Here is a 19,362-nt window from a genome sequence, read left to right on the forward strand (position 1 = left end):
AAGAAACTCATTTGATGGAGGAAGATCAGTCGCCTAGTGTGCTTCTTTTGATGTGGTGATGGTGCCGGTACGCGGCGGTGTCAATAAAATGAAGAACTTTTACACATGTCATGTTCTCCTGGTTCTGTGTGCAAGAGCAGCGTTTGCGCAGTTTATTGGACAACAACCAGTGAGTACTCATCGGATAACGAAGACGAATTTGTAACGGCGGAGACTTCAACGCTCGGTTAAGATCACACGCCGGAAAATTTGCACTCGCACTGACACCACGATTTTTCCACGGTTTCGCCTCAAATTACCTGTTAAATAATCGCGGTTTGCGTGCATGATTTAAAACGTTCGATTCGTTCAGAGCACAAGTTAATCGAGGTGAAAAAATGTACCTAACAAGTGTGTTAAAATTTGCATAGTTCAGGATGAATTTCTTTCTCATTAATATCAACAATAGATTCGGAGATTCTGAACCGGTTCTATCACAATTCGGTCCAAAGTTGGGCAATCGTTTTCGTGTTCGTTTCTCCAAAAATGGAAATTTTGACTCGGTACTTTCACTGATGGCTTAAATCGTGACTTCCGAACAAATCGTAAGAGTCTTGGGCCCACAAATAATGCGTCGCCTTCGGCTTAATCATCAATGTGTTTAATAAAAGAAAACCTAAACAGTGTTCAAACATTGCGAAAGCTGATTCAACGAAAGTGTCGACTGATTGTTGACAGACGGTTTCACTCAGTTTTTCTGTTAGAAAATGTAAAACATGTTTATCCGAAGAATTTTCCCCATTTTCTTGAAAGCTTTCTACTACACAAACTCTTTCCTCGCGTTTTACTTTCCTTACAAGCTTAACGTTTTAAGAGCATAAAACGGAAACGTAGAAATCGCGATGGAAGAAAATGTCGACGATATTTATTACAGCTCCGGCTGTACGACCTTTGGAGAAAGTTTTCCGATCGATCTCTAGGTCAAGAGCAACCGTATTATTGGACACCTCTTCGGACCCGACCTTAACACTCCATAGCCGGCATAAAATTATCGATAACACGGATAATCGACGCCTTTCTTTTACTTTCGCCAAAAAGATAATTAGCATTTTTCAAACGTTTAACATAAAGAGATTGCTCAGAGAGACTCGCGTCTAATTATCCGCTCGTTATTTAAATAATCGGCGTGCAGAGACGACAACGAAAGTGAAGTTCTTTTGTTTACGTGGAAGACCGTAACTCGTACTTGCAATCCGACGCATCTTAATTGGACTCATGAAATAAACATACGTGGTTTTGAGCCAATTATGTCATAATTTGCGTTTTATGTAAAGTGCGTTGGGTAACGTATTAGTATGTCGACATTGTAGGTCTATGTCTTTGCCCCAAATAGCTCGCCAAAACTGACCTCATCATCACGTCGGACAATTGCACAGACACTTCCTCATCTCGCGATCGAACACAAATCGTTGCAAGATAATCGGTGCGATTCTAATTCAACATGGTTATTTATCCCTTAGCAATTCCAGAAATGGTTATGTAAACATTTTCTGGTTATGTAAAAAGTCTTGTCAAAAAATGCTATTCTAATTTGCCAAATCATAACCATTTTTCTAACAATCATGGTTATGAAGATTGTTATATAAACGTGCGACAAATCATCTTGCTAATTTGAAAGTTGGACTTTGTTGCAGCAAATTTTCGTATGCATTTTCAAAATAACGTGGAAAATGTTGAAAATCAGTAAGTGTAATACATATAAGTCCATTTTTTTTAAATCAATTGTCAATGTCAAAATTCCCTCAAAGACCAGGCTGTACCACCCTAAAACCTTTCGTTTCGGGACACCTCTATCGTAAAATCTCCCTAGATCAGGTTTGAGGTTATATCAGTAATTTTCAAATGTCAGAAAAGTTTCAGGTGTAACCAAATTTTATACCAAAAGACAAGAAATAAAGACGATAATCACACTAAAAAGTGCAACTTAACATATACAGGAAAATGGGAATTTATTTAATGGGTTATATAAGCAGTTTACCTATTCATTTTCAGAATCTAACCCCCAATCGTCTTCCGAATATCTGCGGAAGAGGAATGTCCTCAATTGGTAGATTTCCCATCAATTTTTTCCAGTCCTCTCTAATCAGTTCCTCGCAGTGACGAACCCATATATTAAAAGAAAATACCTCGAATATGATGTGTGCATCTTTGCTGCAATTTAGCATGGTCGGTTTTTCTGTCTGCATTTCTTCACGTAATCTAATCATAACCAATTTTTCTCGTTGTGTTAGATCCTTGTTTTCGGAAACTCATTTAACTTTGTATTTTTATTTAAATATAATTGCGCAAGCGCCTTTACATCAAAATGACTGACATACAGTTGACATTTTACGTTGCCAATCTAATAACTATCAAATAACCAGTGGCTTATACCAACATGACAACACTTTGACAATTGATTTAAAAAAAAAATGGAGTATATATAGGTCAAATAATTGAATAACATGTACCTTTTTGCTATTATGAATTTCTGTTGTGCTTTCAAGGCCAGATTGAGATTAGAATATAAATTGATAAGAAATTAAAATAAATTAAAAATTACTAAAATATGCTCCTTCTCCAACGTTTGGACCATAATTTCCATTTGCTGGAAATTAGTCTTCTTGTTCCTTTTTTTAGCGTTAGCAGAAGAACGTCGAAAATCAATTTTTAATTTAACTGACGCGGGTTTGACGTTTAACTTGAGCAATGTCCACTAGGTAAGCAGATTGCGCATGCGCGACGCTTGTTAAATAACGATGTTCATGATAGACCGCCGCAATAACAATTATTGCTCAAATTTTGTGGGTAGAATAGGAGAAAATCATAAAATGGTTATCGACATTGTTACAACATTGCAGAGATAGCAATGTTGTTACTTAGCAATCTTGAATTAGATGAAAATCAGAATCGCACCCAATGTGGTGCAAAAAGAGAATCGACAACACCAAATACGCGGATATCGTGTTGCAAAGACTTGTTGCGTAATGGGCGACAATTAGAAATATTTTAAGAACGTAATAACGCAGAATTGGTTCGTGCCGTGATCGTCGCAGATGCAAAAAAATGCTTTTGTTTTTTGAAGTGCTTTCAAATGATGTAACGGATCTTTCTGGACCGAGCGGTCACTCCTTTTACGTAACCCCTAGCATTTGGAATTTTTATCCATCATTAACGCTCACTTCTCATAAGCTTCCATGGATGCTACTAGACTTTCACTAGCCCCGGGTGTTTTTACTCCGATCGCTAGTTATCTAGGTACAAAAATGTCGTTGTTAATGAACTGTCTCACACTGGAACCTTTTGTGCTTCACCCGTCTAATCGTCGCTTTCGTTTCTTATTGGCTTGGCTCCTGTTTTAATCTAAAGATCAAAGTTTGCTCTTCGACGAATCGATATTTTGGGATTGCGTGTGATGATTTTTTTCCAACCGGAAAACTTTCTATTGTCAGTCCGAGACACCTCCAGAATCCGGATGTATGAAATCAACTTCGGTTTCCTTTTCTTTGATATTTTCCCATGAGGTAACTCGAGTATCGTTTCAAACGAGCTCCAATTTCTCACAGGAAGACAAGCTCGTTGATGTAATGTTAATTGCACAATTAGATCCGTTATTTATTGCCAAAAGTGAACCCTTTCGACTGATAAAAACACTTTCACCGGGTTTTTTTCTGTTAAATTCAATTTAGTCATAGACCATAAACTCCAACCACAACTCGGCAAAGACCACGCCGGGTTCAAATTTTCGGTTTCTCAATAATTACCTTTAAACTTTTCCAATTTTAGAACGCATTCACCTTTTACTCGTTGCATAATAATTTGTCAATTCATCTACGAGCATAACAGTTTTTCTCCTTGCAGCAATTCGCAAGTCTGGAACAAAGAAACCAACTGTCGCCTCAACAGCAAGGTCACATCTTGAGCGACATTCAACAACACCAACACAGATTCAACGTGTTGCCGAACACCCAGACTCAACACTTTCCGCCTCAACAGTTCGGGACGCGACAGTTGCCGACCGCTGTTTTCAACCAACAGCCGGTCTTCAGCCAGCCGACCCAGTTTCCCATCTTGTTGAATCAAAATCAACAGCTGTTGCAAAATCAACACTTGTTTCAAGCGGCTCTACCGACTCCGGTGATTCAACAACCGGTGCAACCTCTCATTCCTACCGTCCAATCGGTGGTACCGACCGGTCAAGCAGAAGTCAACACTAGACTGGTACAGCATCACACGCAAACCAGTTTCACGCCCAACTACATTCAACAAAATGATAATAAACCTCAACAGAATAACGCCTTCACTCCGAGACCGACGGTGGATCCGATTTTGGCGATAGAACAGCAAATACGTCAACTGGATCCTGAGAAACAGAAGCAGAGGATCAAGGAGTTGCGGGAGAAACAGACCATCATCGAGAAACACAACCAGTTTGTCGAGAAGCAGTACGAGAAGGCACTGAAGAAGGCCCAAGCTGACCATCAACAATTTCTCGAAAACCAGAGAGAAGAAAAGAAGAAGTTGTATCAAAGAGTGTACAAAGGGCCGGGTACCGCTCAAGTCATCAGATACAGTCAGTCGGTACCGCGGCACATCTATCCGGAAGAAGCTCCACTTTTCAAGGTAGCTCTCGAGCAATATTACAAAGAACACCCCACGACGACCACCACGACGACGACTACGACAACCACGACAACAAAACCTCCTAGGACAACGCAAAAAACTAAGAAGTCTCCGGCGTTCCTGCCGACTGTGGTACCTACATCGGAAGCCAAGGTCAAAACCATACAAACTTTGGAGGATTTGAATTTGCTTCAAAAACAGTACAAGTCGCAACAGATCGCGAAAGATGACTTGTTGGCACAACTCCGGCTGGCTATTGGCAACAGCCCTGAAGACGAAATCGCCAGAAACCTTTCTTCACGCGAGATTTCCCTCGCCAACGGTAAGAAGGTTCAACTGATCGAAACCAGCGATCCTAAACTGATTCCCAACGGAAAAACTGAAGAAATTACTCTGCCGAACGGTGAAAAAGTCCAGTTGATCAAAGCGGACGATTCTTCTTTGAAACCGGAAGAAATCACTTTGCCGAACGGTCAAAAAATCCAAGTGGTAAAAACGCGCGATCCTAAACTTCTAGCGAGCGCTTCCTCCTCGTCGTCGGTGAAAACCCAAGAGATCACTCTACCGAACGGACAAAGAGTCGAAGTGATCAAAACCACCGATCCGAAACTAGTACCGGGAGCGACGCCTCTAGAACCAGGAAGCGACTTGGAGAAACTGGTACTAGCACAAACGACAACGACCAAACCTCCGACACAAATCCTGGACGAGTTGACCAAAAGCGTGATACCTCCAGGTACTAACTTTGAATTGCTCAAAACCGGTGCTAGCGGTGGTCTGGAACAAATCGGAGGGATACCGACCAATTTGCCCAATCAGAAGAAAGTCACTTTCGTTCTGTTGGAGGAACAAGACGACGGCACGTTGAAAGTGCAAGGTGTGAAAGGCAGCGGAAAGGACAAGCCGGAAGTCGACGTCGACTCGATTTTGAAACGGATCAAGAACGGCGAAATAAAACTACCGCCTAATCTGAAACCGTCGCCAACTGTCGAGACGAAGCTCGAATCGACGACTCCCAAAAAGGAGGTGGTCGCTGGTATCACGGTATCACCGAATTCCTTCGCTAGTGCCGAAGACGTAGCGAGCATACCCATTTTGAAAACAAACATTGGGACTCATTTCGTCGCGACTTCGACCCCGTCCAGTACAGTTTACACGAAAATCTTCCCCAGTAGTACTGTCAGGAGCAGCACCACGGCGGCCCCGGTTGTCAGTTCTACGACGCACAAAGTCACCAGAGAGCCGCACATTTTGAACCAACAGAACGATCTGGTCCGACAAGCCTCCACCGCATCTTCCGGAAGTCCAAACACGATCTTCAATTACCAGTCGACTGTGAAGCAACCCAAACCGACCGCTCCGAGTCTGCCGTCATCGTCGGTGACGATTTTCCAAAGCATCTCTCCCACAGTTCCGACGACACCTTTCTTCGTACAACCTACAGGAAATGCATTCGATTTAGAAACGAAACCTCCTCAGCTCGAACTACCGGAAGTGCTGAAAAAGAACGGGTTGTACGCGATGGCAAAATTCCTCAAGCAGTCCGGGTTAGACACGATTTTGAACGAAACCGGACCCTACACCATTTTCGTGCCGACCGACAAAGCTTTCAGGACGCTGTTGGTCCAACTGGGCGGTCCAGAAAAAGCCGAAGAGAAGTTCAAGGACAATCCGAGGCTCCTGAGCGGGGTAAGTGTGTGTCTGCGACACTCTCGTGGTTTCTCACGGTGAGCGATCGTTTGCAGCTGCTGCTGCACCACGTCATCCCCGGAGCCTTCACCATCGGGTCTTTGCAAGACGAGATGACCGGAGTGTCTCTGGCAGGGACTCAGCTCAGAGTCAACCAATACAACATGCACGACGTGGAATGGAACGATGTTAAGGTGAATTAAAAATGTCATCAATTAAAAGAAAAGTCACAAAAAATCACAGCATTCACCGCGCTCTAGTTGGCCCACATAATGTGCCTGTTTACGAGTTCAAGTTCGTGATTGCGTTTACGAGGGTTTTAATTAATTTTGATTTCTAATTAGCTCGGTAATTGGGTAGCGCGTGTCAGTCCTCCCATTTAAGGATGAACTGGAGTAAGTGCTTATTCACAATGGACAGAAGCTTGACATAAGGCATAAGAAATTCATGATACATGCAATGTGTATACTATTATTTTTTACGTAATTTACGAGAAGTGACCTGAGTGAACATTATTGTTGTGTACACAAAGGCATGATGAATCATATTCGAGTTATATGGACACATAAATTATTTTCCAATTTCCCAAATTTACAAATTATTCTTAGGTATCTCTTATGTATTTCTTATGTCTTATGTCCATTGTGAATAAGCACTAACATTGAAAAATGGCGAAATTTGCTTAAAATTGGTACAATAGTCCTTTCATCTATTCTAAAGTACTGTGTCAAATTTAAAAAAAATTGATCGAGGAATTTTAAAGTTATTACCTTTTAAAGTTGCGGGATATTTTACATGTGTTCTTATGAGAAATGGAGCAATGGTCGCATAAAAATTGATAAAAAACATATTTCAAAAAGCCCAATTTTTCTTAAATTTTTCACACACAAAGTATCGATATCGTAGAATTTTCTAATGAATTTACAAAAAAAGTTTGTCGAGGATTTTCCTTGTAATCGCTAATTACATGTGGAAAAACACGGTTTTTGAGGTTATGTATCTGTTTTAATTTCAATAAAAGTGAACAAAATGCATATAATTGACGTCGGTATGCAACACTGCACTCATATCGCACGTTTTACTGTAGTTACGTTAAGAACTTTAACAGAAATCAATGAAAATTGAAATTCAGTGTGCTTTTGTTTACTTTCACGTACAGTCTTAGTCAAAAGATTGTAAAATCACATGCAAGTAATTATCTAAATATCAAGAAAATAAACACAAAATTTACTTGCAACTCATTACAATTCGTTTCCAAAAATTAAAAACTATTTTTTCAAATATTGATTTCTCGTAATAAACGTTTCATAGCATAATAAGAATTCCGCAACTTTTTGCTGAAATTGTTACTCCAGTTCATCCTTAAATTAGAACGATTTGTTTCTCTTCAAGATTACGACAATTAATGGTGCCAAGGTGCTGGACGAGAAGAAAGATATCGAAATACCGCAAGGTATAGCTCATTCGGTGGACAGGGTGATGTTCCCTCTACCCGTCGGTGACATCGTGCAAACTCTTCAGTCGGACAGAGAGAGACGATTCACCAGTTTCCTGAGGGCGCTCTTTTCTTCCGGACTGGCCGAAACATTGCAAGGTAAATATTTTTTGTGTGGTTCGTCGACAACAATGAATAATGGCGATTGTCGTACGATGATTCCTTTATACTCTAATTATAAGAAGATTAGAGTGGTACTTTCTTCGGCGCTCGAAGTATTGTCAAAATTTACGGTTTCTTCACCGAGCGCACACGAACGTTCGACCGGAGTAAGATCTGGTCGGTTTGAGGTCGCCCATCACATCCTAGTTAAACTGTATCAGTTTTTAATTGGAAAGTTAACAAGGATTTGCAATCGAGGCCAACCGCGATTTTGGTACAGATTGATTCTGAACGGTTGGACCGTGGATTTGTTGTCGAAGGACCGGAGTTGATGAAACCTCTGTGAAGTAACGCACTCTTCGTGGTTAATAGGCTCGAGCACGCTAACGTTCGACGTGAAAAAAAGTTGCATTATGATTTTTAAAACAATAGTCACGATCCCATTCCAGTTTCCCAATAGTTGGCTGTCTTCGTGTGGGCACAATTAAGCGACATCTCGCAATTCGAAATGAAGAAACACCAGCCAATTAATTTGACACGGCAATTTTTCTCTGCAGGCACGAAGACCTTCACGCTGTTCGCCCCGACGGACAAGGCTTTCGCCGGTCTGTCCAGCGAGGAGCTCACCAGAACCATTTCGGACAGGACGCAGGCGAGGGAGCTGATCTTCCGGCACCTCACATCCGGGACTCTGTACACCAACGGGATGCGGTATTACCAAATCAGGGACAGTCTGCTGCCGGATCGGCAGCTCACGATCAGTAAACAATCAGGTAGGAAACTGTAACGATGCAAGCGATAAGATAGACGGACTGGTCTTTATTGGGTCGAAAATGAAAGGCTCGATTTTTTCCGAACAATCGGTGAAAGGTTGGGGTACGTCCACATTATTACACTTTCCTGGCTCATCTGTCTCGCTTTATCGTTAACCCACTTACTGTGTGACACAATGACGATAGGGAGAATTCGAAAAATTCGAGCCTAATTATTCACAGCACCGATCGAATATATAACGACCGCGTGGAAAGTCGAGAAAGTTGGCTAAAGTTCAAAGTCACCGATTTAAGATGAGGATGATGTGCGACGGAAGAAAGTGAAACGACGCCCGCGGTCAAACTTCATGTGCCGAAAACGAAGCGCCAAGACGAATCGCACATGGTCTTGCGAAAATGGACAACTTTCACGCACTTAAATCATCACCACTTGCTTATTGGTTTTTCGCTTTATTCCGTCGCCGATAATCATGCCGTAATCACGGCACATTTTGAAAAGTGAAAGCCCTCTCACATCCTGCTCTGACACGCTGCGATGCCCGATCTTGACAAAGGAGAGAAAAATCTCACCGCTGTTGTTTTATGCATTATTAAGATATCGACACCGACATTAACAATTCCTTTTTCCGCTCTGCCATCACTTGAACACCCCCACTTTCGAATTTCCCGCTCGTCTATGATTGGTCGATTCGCAATTCGTCCCTCATCGACCAAAAGCGCTATCAAAAGTTGGCTTTAAATTTAACAAAAACTCTGAAAAATGTACGAAAACATTGATAAATCTTAAAAATGCAGATTATCTGGTCCGTAACACCAAGAAACACGTGCTGGGAGCATTCTTGCATTGTGTTCCGTCGATGGAGATAACACTGCGAATTCTTTTAGTCTCGATGTTCACGGGCACGTGGATATTTAGATTTTACGCTCGTTAACGAAATAATTAACGATCGTAATGAAATCTCGCAGATACCGTGAGATCATTTAAATTTATAAATAAAGCACGCTGACTTCAAAATTACCGTTGACAGTGCTGACACCTTGATTTAAATTGTCAAAGTGACGCTTCAAAATTCAATACAAAATATGAAACGGCGCGGGCGAGTTAACAATCCGTGAGTTATTAACAGTTATAGACAAAGCCAGGTGTTCGATACAACTGTTAACTCACAGTTTCATATTTTGTATTGAATTTTGAAGCGTCACTTTGACAAACCAAATCACGATGATGACGGAGTTGCCAATATATCTACCTACTTTTAAAGTCATAGCCACGATATAGCCTACTTTAAAATGATCTCAGGGTATTATCAATCAATCAATTGCGATTTGCACCGGCAACTGACAATTGCTAAACTATCACCTGCGATGGGTGAATATTTGAAATCTCCAAATACTTATTTTCCAAATACCGGGTGATTTTAAATTATTGTGACTTTTTTTCTTAAGTTGGGAACATTTTTCATAAATTATTTTGGCAATCTTAATACCGTAATCAACACGTAATCTACGTCATTTTGACATTTTATGTATTGTCCATTTACTAAACTCCCGCACTGTCAAAGTGTTTGTAAGTTGCCGCACTGTCGTTCAGAGACTAGTAATTTTTACGTTAACGTTGGTGCAAAAATTAGAAATTTCAAATTTGAAGTTAAGTTTAATAAATTCTGTTTCTTTCATTTAAAATATTACTTACACGAAGTGGCTGCACAAGAAGAAGATATGGAATGTAAAAGAATACTATTAACGGCTAGAGAGAAGCAGAATATTGTTAATTATTGTTTGGAAAGAGGAGAATTAACTCCATTAATATAACCACACTTTTATTGTTGACGTTCTTATAACTAGATTTTGTGTACAGGCAACTGAAAAGGCATGTCACCATAGGTACACTCCAAAGAAAATTCAAAATTTTGACACTGACAGTGCGGGAGTTTAATAAACGGATAGTATTAATAAATTGTGTCAAATAGACGAGGACGCCTATGTTTATGTCAACTATCACAGTAAAAAGCAGAATAACCCTCTACGAGAATAACCAACAATAATATTACCAACCTATGAAAAATCACCCCTGATTTATTGAGTGTTAATCACTGAATTTAAACTTATAGGAGTATTTAGGTATATCACGTGGGCAACAACTGTGTCAGCCTAAGCACAGAATAGAATCAATCAGAAGGCAAAGTCGGCAAAATCGCCTTAGATCTCAATCAGCCAGCGGCAGCCATTATTATAGAGTAGAATATCAGGTCCGCATTTACAACATGTGAGCCCGAGGTTCAGGTCCGGACTCGCATAATAGTAGTTTCTTACCTTGCTCGATTATGTTCTTTTGGAAAAGTGAAGGCTTTGTTTTCACATTTTTTTGGCGTACAAACCATGCCACCTTTGAGCTTACTCATCTTAATATTATTCATGTATCGCCACCACTGGTAGAAAACCAATTGCGTCAACCGCGGTTATGATACGCTACTGACTTCTACTCTGAACTTATGGCCGCTTCATCTGCGCGGCTTAGATGCGCGGACTTTTCCCGCCCAAGAGAGTTTGTCTTCTGATTGATTCTATTCTGTGGCCTAAGTTCCTAAGTACTTCCGTTTGTTTTATTTTCATTATTGATAGTTGACATAGATTTCAAATTTAAATGTCTAGGATGGTCTTGGTTTTGTAATTTTTTTATTTATGAAATGTTTTTTTTTTCGTTGGAACATGACATAAAAGTCCCCAGTTTTATTGCCAACTCAAACAGTAATTGTTGCTCACGCGGTATGATTTATAATAGCTTCAAATGGATTCATTATTTTCAAAATATCAACGGCTAGTAACAAATGAATATTGTTTTGGTGACCATAAATTATAGAAATTTGAATTTATTTCAGGCAAAGTGAAGGTGAACAACATTCCCCTTGCGACTCAAAACATCCCCGCAACGAACGGGGTGATCCACGCAGTCGACGCCTTCTTGTAATTAAGTTATTACGTAGATATTTATTTCATTGTCATTTTTTTATCGTTCACATACGCCATCGTCATTGTTTTAATCTTGTTTTTATGTACTATTTTTAAATTGTTTAAAAGTAAATAAGGCTGAAACCATTCCGTCCAGACAATGCCAACTTAAATTATGGAAAAAAATTAATTAACCGTTAGCTGTAAGTTATCATGTAATATATTATTTTAATAAAAAGTGAAAATAAATTCGTTAATTATTTATTGGGCAACGTGCGAAACAATTAAAAATCATAATAAAACATATACAACGAATTCCCTAACGATCACAATAAATTAATTTAGTTAAGTACTTAGTATCAACATGTTAATTAACTGATTAACTAGTAGTTGGTCTTGTATTTCTTCATCTCGACCATGATGAGATGAATGTTGGTAAGTTGAGTCCTGACGTTCGGCGTCAACAATTTATGAAATCTATGGTAATATTGCACTAATTGAGTCAAAGCCAGTTGCAACAAACTTGACCCCGTTACAAGATTCGGAAACGACAGCAACACTTCCCTGTTCAGTTCCTCCAACGACTTTTTCCAGTTGGCCGAGAAATGCTGAACGATCGCCGACGACTTGCCCTCCAACTTCTTCACCTCGTCACCTTTCCCCTTTTCGAGTAAATATTCGCATTCCTTGACGTATTGCATAAGTTCTCCGAAATGAGGACTCAGAATCTCCTCCACGTACTCGCCGCTTCTCGACGACAGTCTACTCTTGAAAGTCTCGGCCTCCTTCGAGTTATCTCTAGTCCGTTCCATGATGATGTGCAAGATCATGTCGTAATTGTTTATCAGAAAGATCAACTGCTCCTTGCGCTGCGGGAAAATCCCAGCCATCCGCAAGATGAACAGTTCCACTTCCTCCTGGAGTTCGGCCAGAAGCCTGTTGACCAGCTCGTTGGGAAAATTTTCGCTTATTCCCACCAGGGCGGCGCTGAACTCGGCGTAACGTCGAGTAATCTGCACAGAGAGCCAAGAGTCAGGCACGGCCGCCGAACAATTCTACTAACAGCAATGACGTCACGCACGGGGTTAAATTGACTCACGTAGTGGGGTCCCATCTCCAGGTTAAATTTGGTGGGGTCGCAATCCCTGATGCTGGCTATGTTCAAGCGAAACACGTATTCGAACCTGCTCAAAATTATTCGTTCCAAACAGTCCCAATAGTCGTCGAGGGCCGGGACGCAACGCTTGTGGCACATGATTTTGTAACGGAGGATCAAATGGAAACAAAGAAACAAAGCGATGGTGTCGTAACAATCTCCCACGAAGGTTTCCAAATTTTTCTGAAATCATTTCGATTAATAGGGTTTAGGTGACAGAGGAAAATATTCACCTTGAGCAACCCGCTGGTTTTACCCATGATCTGGTTGAACAAATCGAGAGCTGGTTGCCCCCTTACCATAAAAAATTCGCTGACGAACAAATACTCGCGACAAGCGTTGTCCACCAGCGCATATTGTTCACTTCTGAACAAAGCTTCGAAAGGGTACTAAACAGACTTTAGAGGAAATCGGTACGCGAGAGTGTTCATACTTACTCTATTTTTTAACTGTGCGTGTGGGACAATTATGGGGGCTTCGAGCTGTTGCGCCAAGACATCTCCGCGATTACCTATGGTAAATACTGTTCCTTTATGCTTCAAAGATTTATTGAACAGTCCTCTGGTGGCCGTATCTTCGATGCCCATCAAATCGTCTTTAGTAGTGCACTCTTCATATTGCAACTTCATTATTCTTCCAGAATACGATTTAAAATAGGAAAAATAAATTTTACTCATCGTATCTACATATTCGTTGCAAATTTCGTGCGCTACATTTCTCTCGTTCGACAAAATAAACTCAAAAAAAAATTTATATTTCAACATATTATTCTGAGGCACCTGATAATTGGTCATTGGTTTCCTAAACTTGTACACCTGCTCCAACAAATAAGTCCTGATTTTAGACATTGCTTTAATTTTCAGCTTTTCCAAAATATCCTTGACATCCAGACAAGATTTTGATTCTTTAAAGCTTTGTTCCTTTACAAAACTAATTTTATGATTTAAAACTTGCAACTGAGTTAAAAACTCCTTATCCGTGACTGGACTGTCCATGATCCCCACAATTAAAGACTCCGGAACCGCCATGTCGTCAATAAACTGGCTCAACTGTCCCCTAATCGCTTGTCTGTTGCTCAGTTCCTGACTCATCGAGATCGACTTACGTTGTAACGACAAAATCTCGCTGCTGATACTCCCCAAGTCACTCTGGAAACCCACCAGCATCGACTCCATTCTTTCTAGGATTTCGTCGCAGGCCGAAATCTGATTGTGCAGACTCGCGATGTTCGCGCTCTCCTTGATGTAGTCTTGTATCGACTTGTTCTCGGTCTCCTTTAACTCCTTCTCGATTTCTTTGGAGTACTGCCGGAGATCGGTGAAAGAGTTGAGTATGTCTTGTACCACTTCATCGTCCAGGGCGTTGTCGATGCCCCCGGAATTTGCATCAGATAATTTACCACTCATTTTTGATCCAAACACAACACCGCAATATTAACGCATTTTTTATTTTTTATTTTATAAAAATAAGAAACAGGTGGAAGTGACAGCTGTCAACGGGACGTTGACACGGGTGCAGTATTGCCACCAATGTAAACATATCTTTTTTGGAAATTTTTATTTTATTTTGATAAGATAATTAAGTTTATACAGAATATTTGATTCAAAAATATGAGTTTGATTAATTTTTAAATATGAAAATCATATTATTTTAAAAAATTAAAGTAGTGTAAAATCTAGAGCTTTTTAAGTGGTTCGAGTGGCAGCATTACTATGTGTGTATTGTTTGCATCTCTCTCTGTGTCGTGTGTCCATTCCAGTTATTTGCTGTCCTTTTCTGTTTGTGGTTGCTTCGTGCAGCATTTGCAAAAATGGTATGTTTTCTAATTTCTTAGATTATCTAAATCATCCGTTTGTTATTTAGATTTTTTTCTATCAAAAAGTCAAATTTACTCCCGGATGGTTTATAGTTTCTAGTTTAATTATGCTGTTATGAGGCTTTTTATGTTCCTAACCCAAGTTAATAACTGTTTCAGTCTCTCGTAATTCCCGAGAAGTTCCAGCACATTCTTCGTATCTTGGGTACGAATATCGATGGAAAAAGAAAAGTTATGTTCGCCCTCACAGCCATCAAAGGCGTGGGTCGTAGATACTCAAACATTGTGTTAAAAAAAGCCGATGTGGATCTTGACAAACGTGCGGGTGAGTGTTCCGAGGAAGAAGTCGAAAAGATTATCACGATCATGTCGAACCCTCGCCAATACAAAATCCCAGATTGGTTCTTGAATAGGCAGAAAGACATCATCGATGGTAAATACAACCAGGTCAGTACTTTTTTTTTAAACATAACCTCTAAGCACAATAAAACGGCAATGCTGGTCATACATCTCGCATTTGCTGGTAGCATGTGCAAAATTAAGTGTGCACACGGAAATGAGCTTGCGTAAGTGATTCAGATCATGCAGATCGGTCACTGATCAAGTGAAAACTGTGAAGCAGTTCTGGGTATTTGCGCAGTTTTCATCTCCTGAACGAGCGTGCTGTGCCACATTGATTTATTGTAGTCCAGAATTGTACTGATTGGGTTGGTTTTTTAGCTGACGTCGGCGACGCTAGATTCCAAATTGCGTGAAGATTTGGAACGCATGAAGAAAATCCGTGCCCACAGAGGCATGCGTCACTACTGGGGCCTCAGGGTGCGCGGCCAGCACACCAAGACCACCGGACGTCGCGGGCGCACCGTCGGTGTGTCCAAGAAGAAGTAATCTGGACGACTTTTTGTTTAATTTAATATATAAAAAAGTGATTATTTGATATTGATTCATTTGAACTACTATACCCTATTTTGCCCTGTTTTTAAAGGTATATTTAAAAAGCAAATATTTGAAGGATTCTGCCCTCTTTAAAGGTATCTTTTTTTTTAATTAGCCTTTGGCTTATGAAGCTGCTCAATTTCAAGGCATTCGATTTTTCATACAAAATCAATAGTTTTTATAATCATTAAAGTTAGTTGTACTGAAATGAATTCTTGACAAATCCTTTTGTGCTCTGATCTTTTTATAAATTTTATTTTTAACAATTTATCAAGTATTTTTACGTATTCATTATACAGGGTATTTCCCGAGTGATAATGAGCCCGGCGGAATTGAAAATGCAACTCACTTCATTTCCGAAAAGAATTGGCAACTGAATCCGGCTTTTTTTTGAAAATGTATTGTGGGTTGCATTTTTAATTCCATCGGACTCGTTATCACTCGTGAAATACCCTGAATTGAATCATTTCCAGCGTTTTTTGACGCAATTAATAGATCAAGACGTTGTACCATTATTCGGATCTGAAAACATACTTATACGTTCTTATATCGCTTCCTGTTGAGATTTTTCATAGAAAGGAATTCAATTTTATATTTCCTTAACTGTGAATAGACATTGTAAATTATTAATTTTTTCTTTATCTTGTGTTCTCTTTGCGTTTGTAATGTGTGCATTCAAAGATTTCAATTTAGCTGATACTTAGGATATCGTTGTATCAATTTTTGCATTTCGATTTCTTGTCTTAAGAATAAGTTCAGCAGCGCCAGCTATCGGTTTTTTCCTAAACAACAAAATTTTATTTTTTGGTACATACCTGGCAAACTAAAGATCCAGCTTGGTGCGTTGATTTTCACACAAAAACTAATTTTCTTTGTACATGTTTATTTGATGATAACGATTAACAATATATTACAACTAGAGAGTAATATTTGATTTATATTAATTACAATTCTGAGCTAAACGTTTCAACACATTACAGTAGTTTAAAGCTTATTGATACAATTTGAATTTGCCGATATTGTGTAATTGCACCGTTAGGTCGAATTGACTGCGTTATTGCATTATAAATGGGTGTACACTCGAACGAACAAACTAACGTTACTGGCAAGATGAACAAACCGATTTGTACAAATCAACTAAAATAAATGTGAACACATCGATGTATAAATATTGTCATCAATGCCTCATTGAAGTGAGTTAAGGAATGATTACACAACTATTTCGGGATCACAATAAATACTCGTTTCAAGTGGAATCAAACGGAAGACGTAATCTGTTAAGAGAGAAATTCAAGAAATGCCCTCGGCACTTTACCCTTCTGATGGCCTCGCTCCCCGTACAAATAATCTTCGTTGGGTTTGTCGCCGAGTTCCCTCACCAAAATCACCTGAAATCACTCTTCTCGTCTCGCATGTAATCAACCAACGACGAACGTACCTCGTTAGCCATCAGACTCAATTCGGTGGTGTCTTGAGCGTCGTAGTCGTATATGACTCGAGCTTTTCTTAAACCGTTAAGAGCTTCGTTTTTCGCTTCGTTCTGTTTAGGATTAATGGGAGAGTGGGGATCGACACCAGGCATCGAGGACATACTGTCGATTTGAAAATAAAAAAGAAAACATACAAAAATAAAATATTTTAGCGCCTATGATTAAGCAGAGTCGAAGCGTTAACGTTAAATTTTACTGTTAAAACTACGAGTGAACGTACATTTATTTTAATAAATATTTGCATTCATTAAGCTACAAGTGCGGTGCTTTAAATGAATTGTTAAACCGCCCAGAGATAATCTGTCGCGTATTTACAGAGCAGAAGCGATTGATTGGTGTTTCTGTTGAATCTGACAAATTATCTCTCGTCGGGATTCGAGAGTTAGGAAAAGAGAGTCTATAGGACCGAAAATTCAGAGTCATCGGTTGAGGTCATGATAACTGGGGCAAACGTAGCCGGAGAGGATACCCGTGTATTATTAGGTACCACGGGCTCGAGATCTTCGCTGTTAATTCTCAAGACAGGGCCGGGTTTCACGGAGCTGAAACATCGACATGCATCAAGCGATAGACAAGTTACCTTCTAAAGCTTCAAAGTCTACCACGGAGGCCAAAACATGTCTAAAAATGACTTGAAAAAATCGATATGCAACCAAAAGAACCGTCCCAATTTTCGTCAAGCCAAGTGTACTACAAGTTTTTTTTTTGTTTGTTGCTCAACTGATTGTTTAGTTTGTGTCTAAAGTACAGACCATGAACAAGAAAAAAAGTTACATGATTTACGACTAGCAAAACACTTGCACGATAATCATCCCAGAAACGATTACCTGGCGAGTTCTCGTTGCAAATCGGTCATGATCGTGGTGCACTGAGAGTAGAACCGTGCCTGAGTCTCAACGAACTCCTGCAAACATCGGAGGTGCGCAGCATGCGAACTGCCGATTCCCTCCAACAACAGTTTCGTGATTTCCGCTTGCCTATCGTACTCGGATTGGGCAATGCGCAAATCTCTCTCCGCCTACAGAAAGAAAATGTCAACAAGTCAACTAGAAGACCGCAACAAACAATCAAAACTCCTCTCGCCATTACCTGCTCCAGCGCTTCCTCCGGGGGGATTCCGTCCTTCTGTTCGCGAGCGCAAAATTTTTAAAAATTCTTATAAACAACATCGACATAAAACAGACCGTATAGAGCGTGTGAGGTGTTAAAAACCCTACCTTGATCTGAATCTGGTTGACATAAATTGAAAACAGAGCTAGTATAATAAAAAAACGGTGTAAATGTGTGAATAAAAACGGTAAGAAAATAGTAATTAAAAAATTGTACCTGGCTCAAAGGTAAGGCAAAATGCTGACGTCAAAACAAGAAAATTAGTGTGTCGTGGGTGTTACAGTTTAACTATTCGACTTACCGTCGGCTGGCCCAGCATGCTCCTCGCTTTGCGCACTCGATTCTTGCAGGCGTCCAGGTCTAATCTGAAACGAGCGACATGTTTTGTGTGATTCCCCCAATTCGCTCTTTACCTTTTTGTCTCCAACAGACCCTTCTCTTTCAAGATGGTCTTCATTTCCGTATCTAGAAACTTTTGCAGGGGCTGCGTAAAGCACATTCCGGCCGAACCGATAAAATCACGCTCAGTTTGACCGAGCTTTTGCTCCCACTGTCCCACTTTGATCAGAGAGCTGCCGTACGCAGTCCCCGGCCCGAAAACGGTCCCCGCCTCGATCATGTCCAACCCCAAGTACTCCAAGTTGCTCAGCCTGGACGGCCGCTTCTTTTCAATCTTGTGATAGATGAAATCCTCGATGCGATTACCGGGATTTGGGATCAAAACGGCTTCAGTGTTGCGCAACAGTTTTTCGGTCCAATTCTTCGTATTTTCCGCCCTTTCCCACAGGTTTTCAAAATGGGCGTCCAATTCCGTCTTCTCCGAAGTGCCCAGTTTCTCCTCGGTCATCTACAATCCGAGTTCTGATTTGCACATTATGACAACATAACCTCAAAATCCGCATATCGAGGGGATTTACCTGGACGACGCGGCTAATCGCCGCTCCTGCATCTCTCACCATTTTCTTCATGTTGAAATCCATTTTTCTACAATTTCGACGTGCCGCAAACCTTACTCAGTCTAATTTTCGACGTCCGCTACTGCATTATATCGATTTCTTTTGTGACAGTTTGACAATTAAAAATGTCACCGGAGCAAGGACCGCGGCGTTAAATTATTCCACAAGAAACCACGATAACTGTAAAGATACGGTGTTAGTGCAATTTTAAATGTTTTGAAAAGGAAGTGAGTAATAAATGCGCCGATA

The 19,362-nt window shown here is 40.2% G+C and overlaps 4 protein-coding genes across 8 annotated transcripts; 2 read left to right on the plus strand and 2 right to left on the minus strand.

Annotated features, from left to right (window-relative positions):
* LOC138130833 (uncharacterized) lies at positions 1 to 11,898 on the plus strand. The gene is made up of 6 exons (XM_069047514.1): positions 1 to 169; positions 3,880 to 6,330; positions 6,387 to 6,524; positions 7,723 to 7,924; positions 8,485 to 8,700; positions 11,580 to 11,898. Exons 1-6 carry the CDS (start codon positions 59 to 61, stop codon positions 11,666 to 11,668), a joined length of 3,207 nt encoding a protein of 1,068 aa, XP_068903615.1. The 5' UTR covers positions 1 to 58; the 3' UTR covers positions 11,669 to 11,898.
* On the minus strand, positions 11,895 to 14,324 carry Vps52 (vacuolar protein sorting 52). The gene is made up of 4 exons (XM_069047528.1): positions 13,243 to 14,324; positions 13,039 to 13,194; positions 12,749 to 12,988; positions 11,895 to 12,662 (listed from the first exon to the last, which is right to left on the minus strand). The coding sequence occupies exons 1-4, from the start codon at positions 14,209 to 14,211 to the stop codon at positions 12,033 to 12,035; spliced, it is 1,995 nt and encodes a 664-aa protein (XP_068903629.1). The 5' UTR covers positions 14,212 to 14,324; the 3' UTR covers positions 11,895 to 12,032.
* A 146-nt stretch (positions 14,325 to 14,470) lies between these two features.
* On the plus strand, positions 14,471 to 15,558 carry RpS18 (ribosomal protein S18). Its single transcript, XM_069047561.1, has 3 exons — positions 14,471 to 14,618; positions 14,781 to 15,068; positions 15,342 to 15,558. Exons 1-3 carry the CDS (start codon positions 14,616 to 14,618, stop codon positions 15,507 to 15,509), a joined length of 459 nt encoding a protein of 152 aa, XP_068903662.1. The 5' UTR covers positions 14,471 to 14,615; the 3' UTR covers positions 15,510 to 15,558.
* Positions 15,559 to 16,423: 865 nt separating this feature from the next.
* Positions 16,424 to 19,362, minus strand: EndoB (SH3 domain containing GRB2 like, endophilin-B). 5 transcript variants are annotated; one of them, XM_069047547.1, is made up of 8 exons: positions 19,075 to 19,355; positions 18,571 to 19,018; positions 18,459 to 18,522; positions 18,374 to 18,397; positions 18,137 to 18,172; positions 17,875 to 18,065; positions 16,996 to 17,149; positions 16,424 to 16,945 (listed from the first exon to the last, which is right to left on the minus strand). In XM_069047547.1, exons 2-8 carry the CDS (start codon positions 19,002 to 19,004, stop codon positions 16,835 to 16,837), a joined length of 1,014 nt encoding a protein of 337 aa, XP_068903648.1. In that variant the 5' UTR covers positions 19,005 to 19,018; positions 19,075 to 19,355; the 3' UTR covers positions 16,424 to 16,834. The 5 variants fall into 5 exon arrangements, with proteins under 5 accessions (XP_068903648.1, XP_068903645.1, XP_068903646.1 ...); XM_069047544.1 differs by having other exon boundaries at positions 18,571 to 19,004; positions 19,075 to 19,352; XM_069047545.1 differs by lacking the exon at positions 18,374 to 18,397 and having other exon boundaries at positions 18,571 to 19,004; positions 19,075 to 19,351.

Source organism: Tenebrio molitor, chromosome 5, assembly GCF_963966145.1.
Source record: "Tenebrio molitor chromosome 5, icTenMoli1.1, whole genome shotgun sequence".
NCBI lineage: Eukaryota > Metazoa > Arthropoda > Insecta > Coleoptera > Tenebrionidae > Tenebrio > Tenebrio molitor.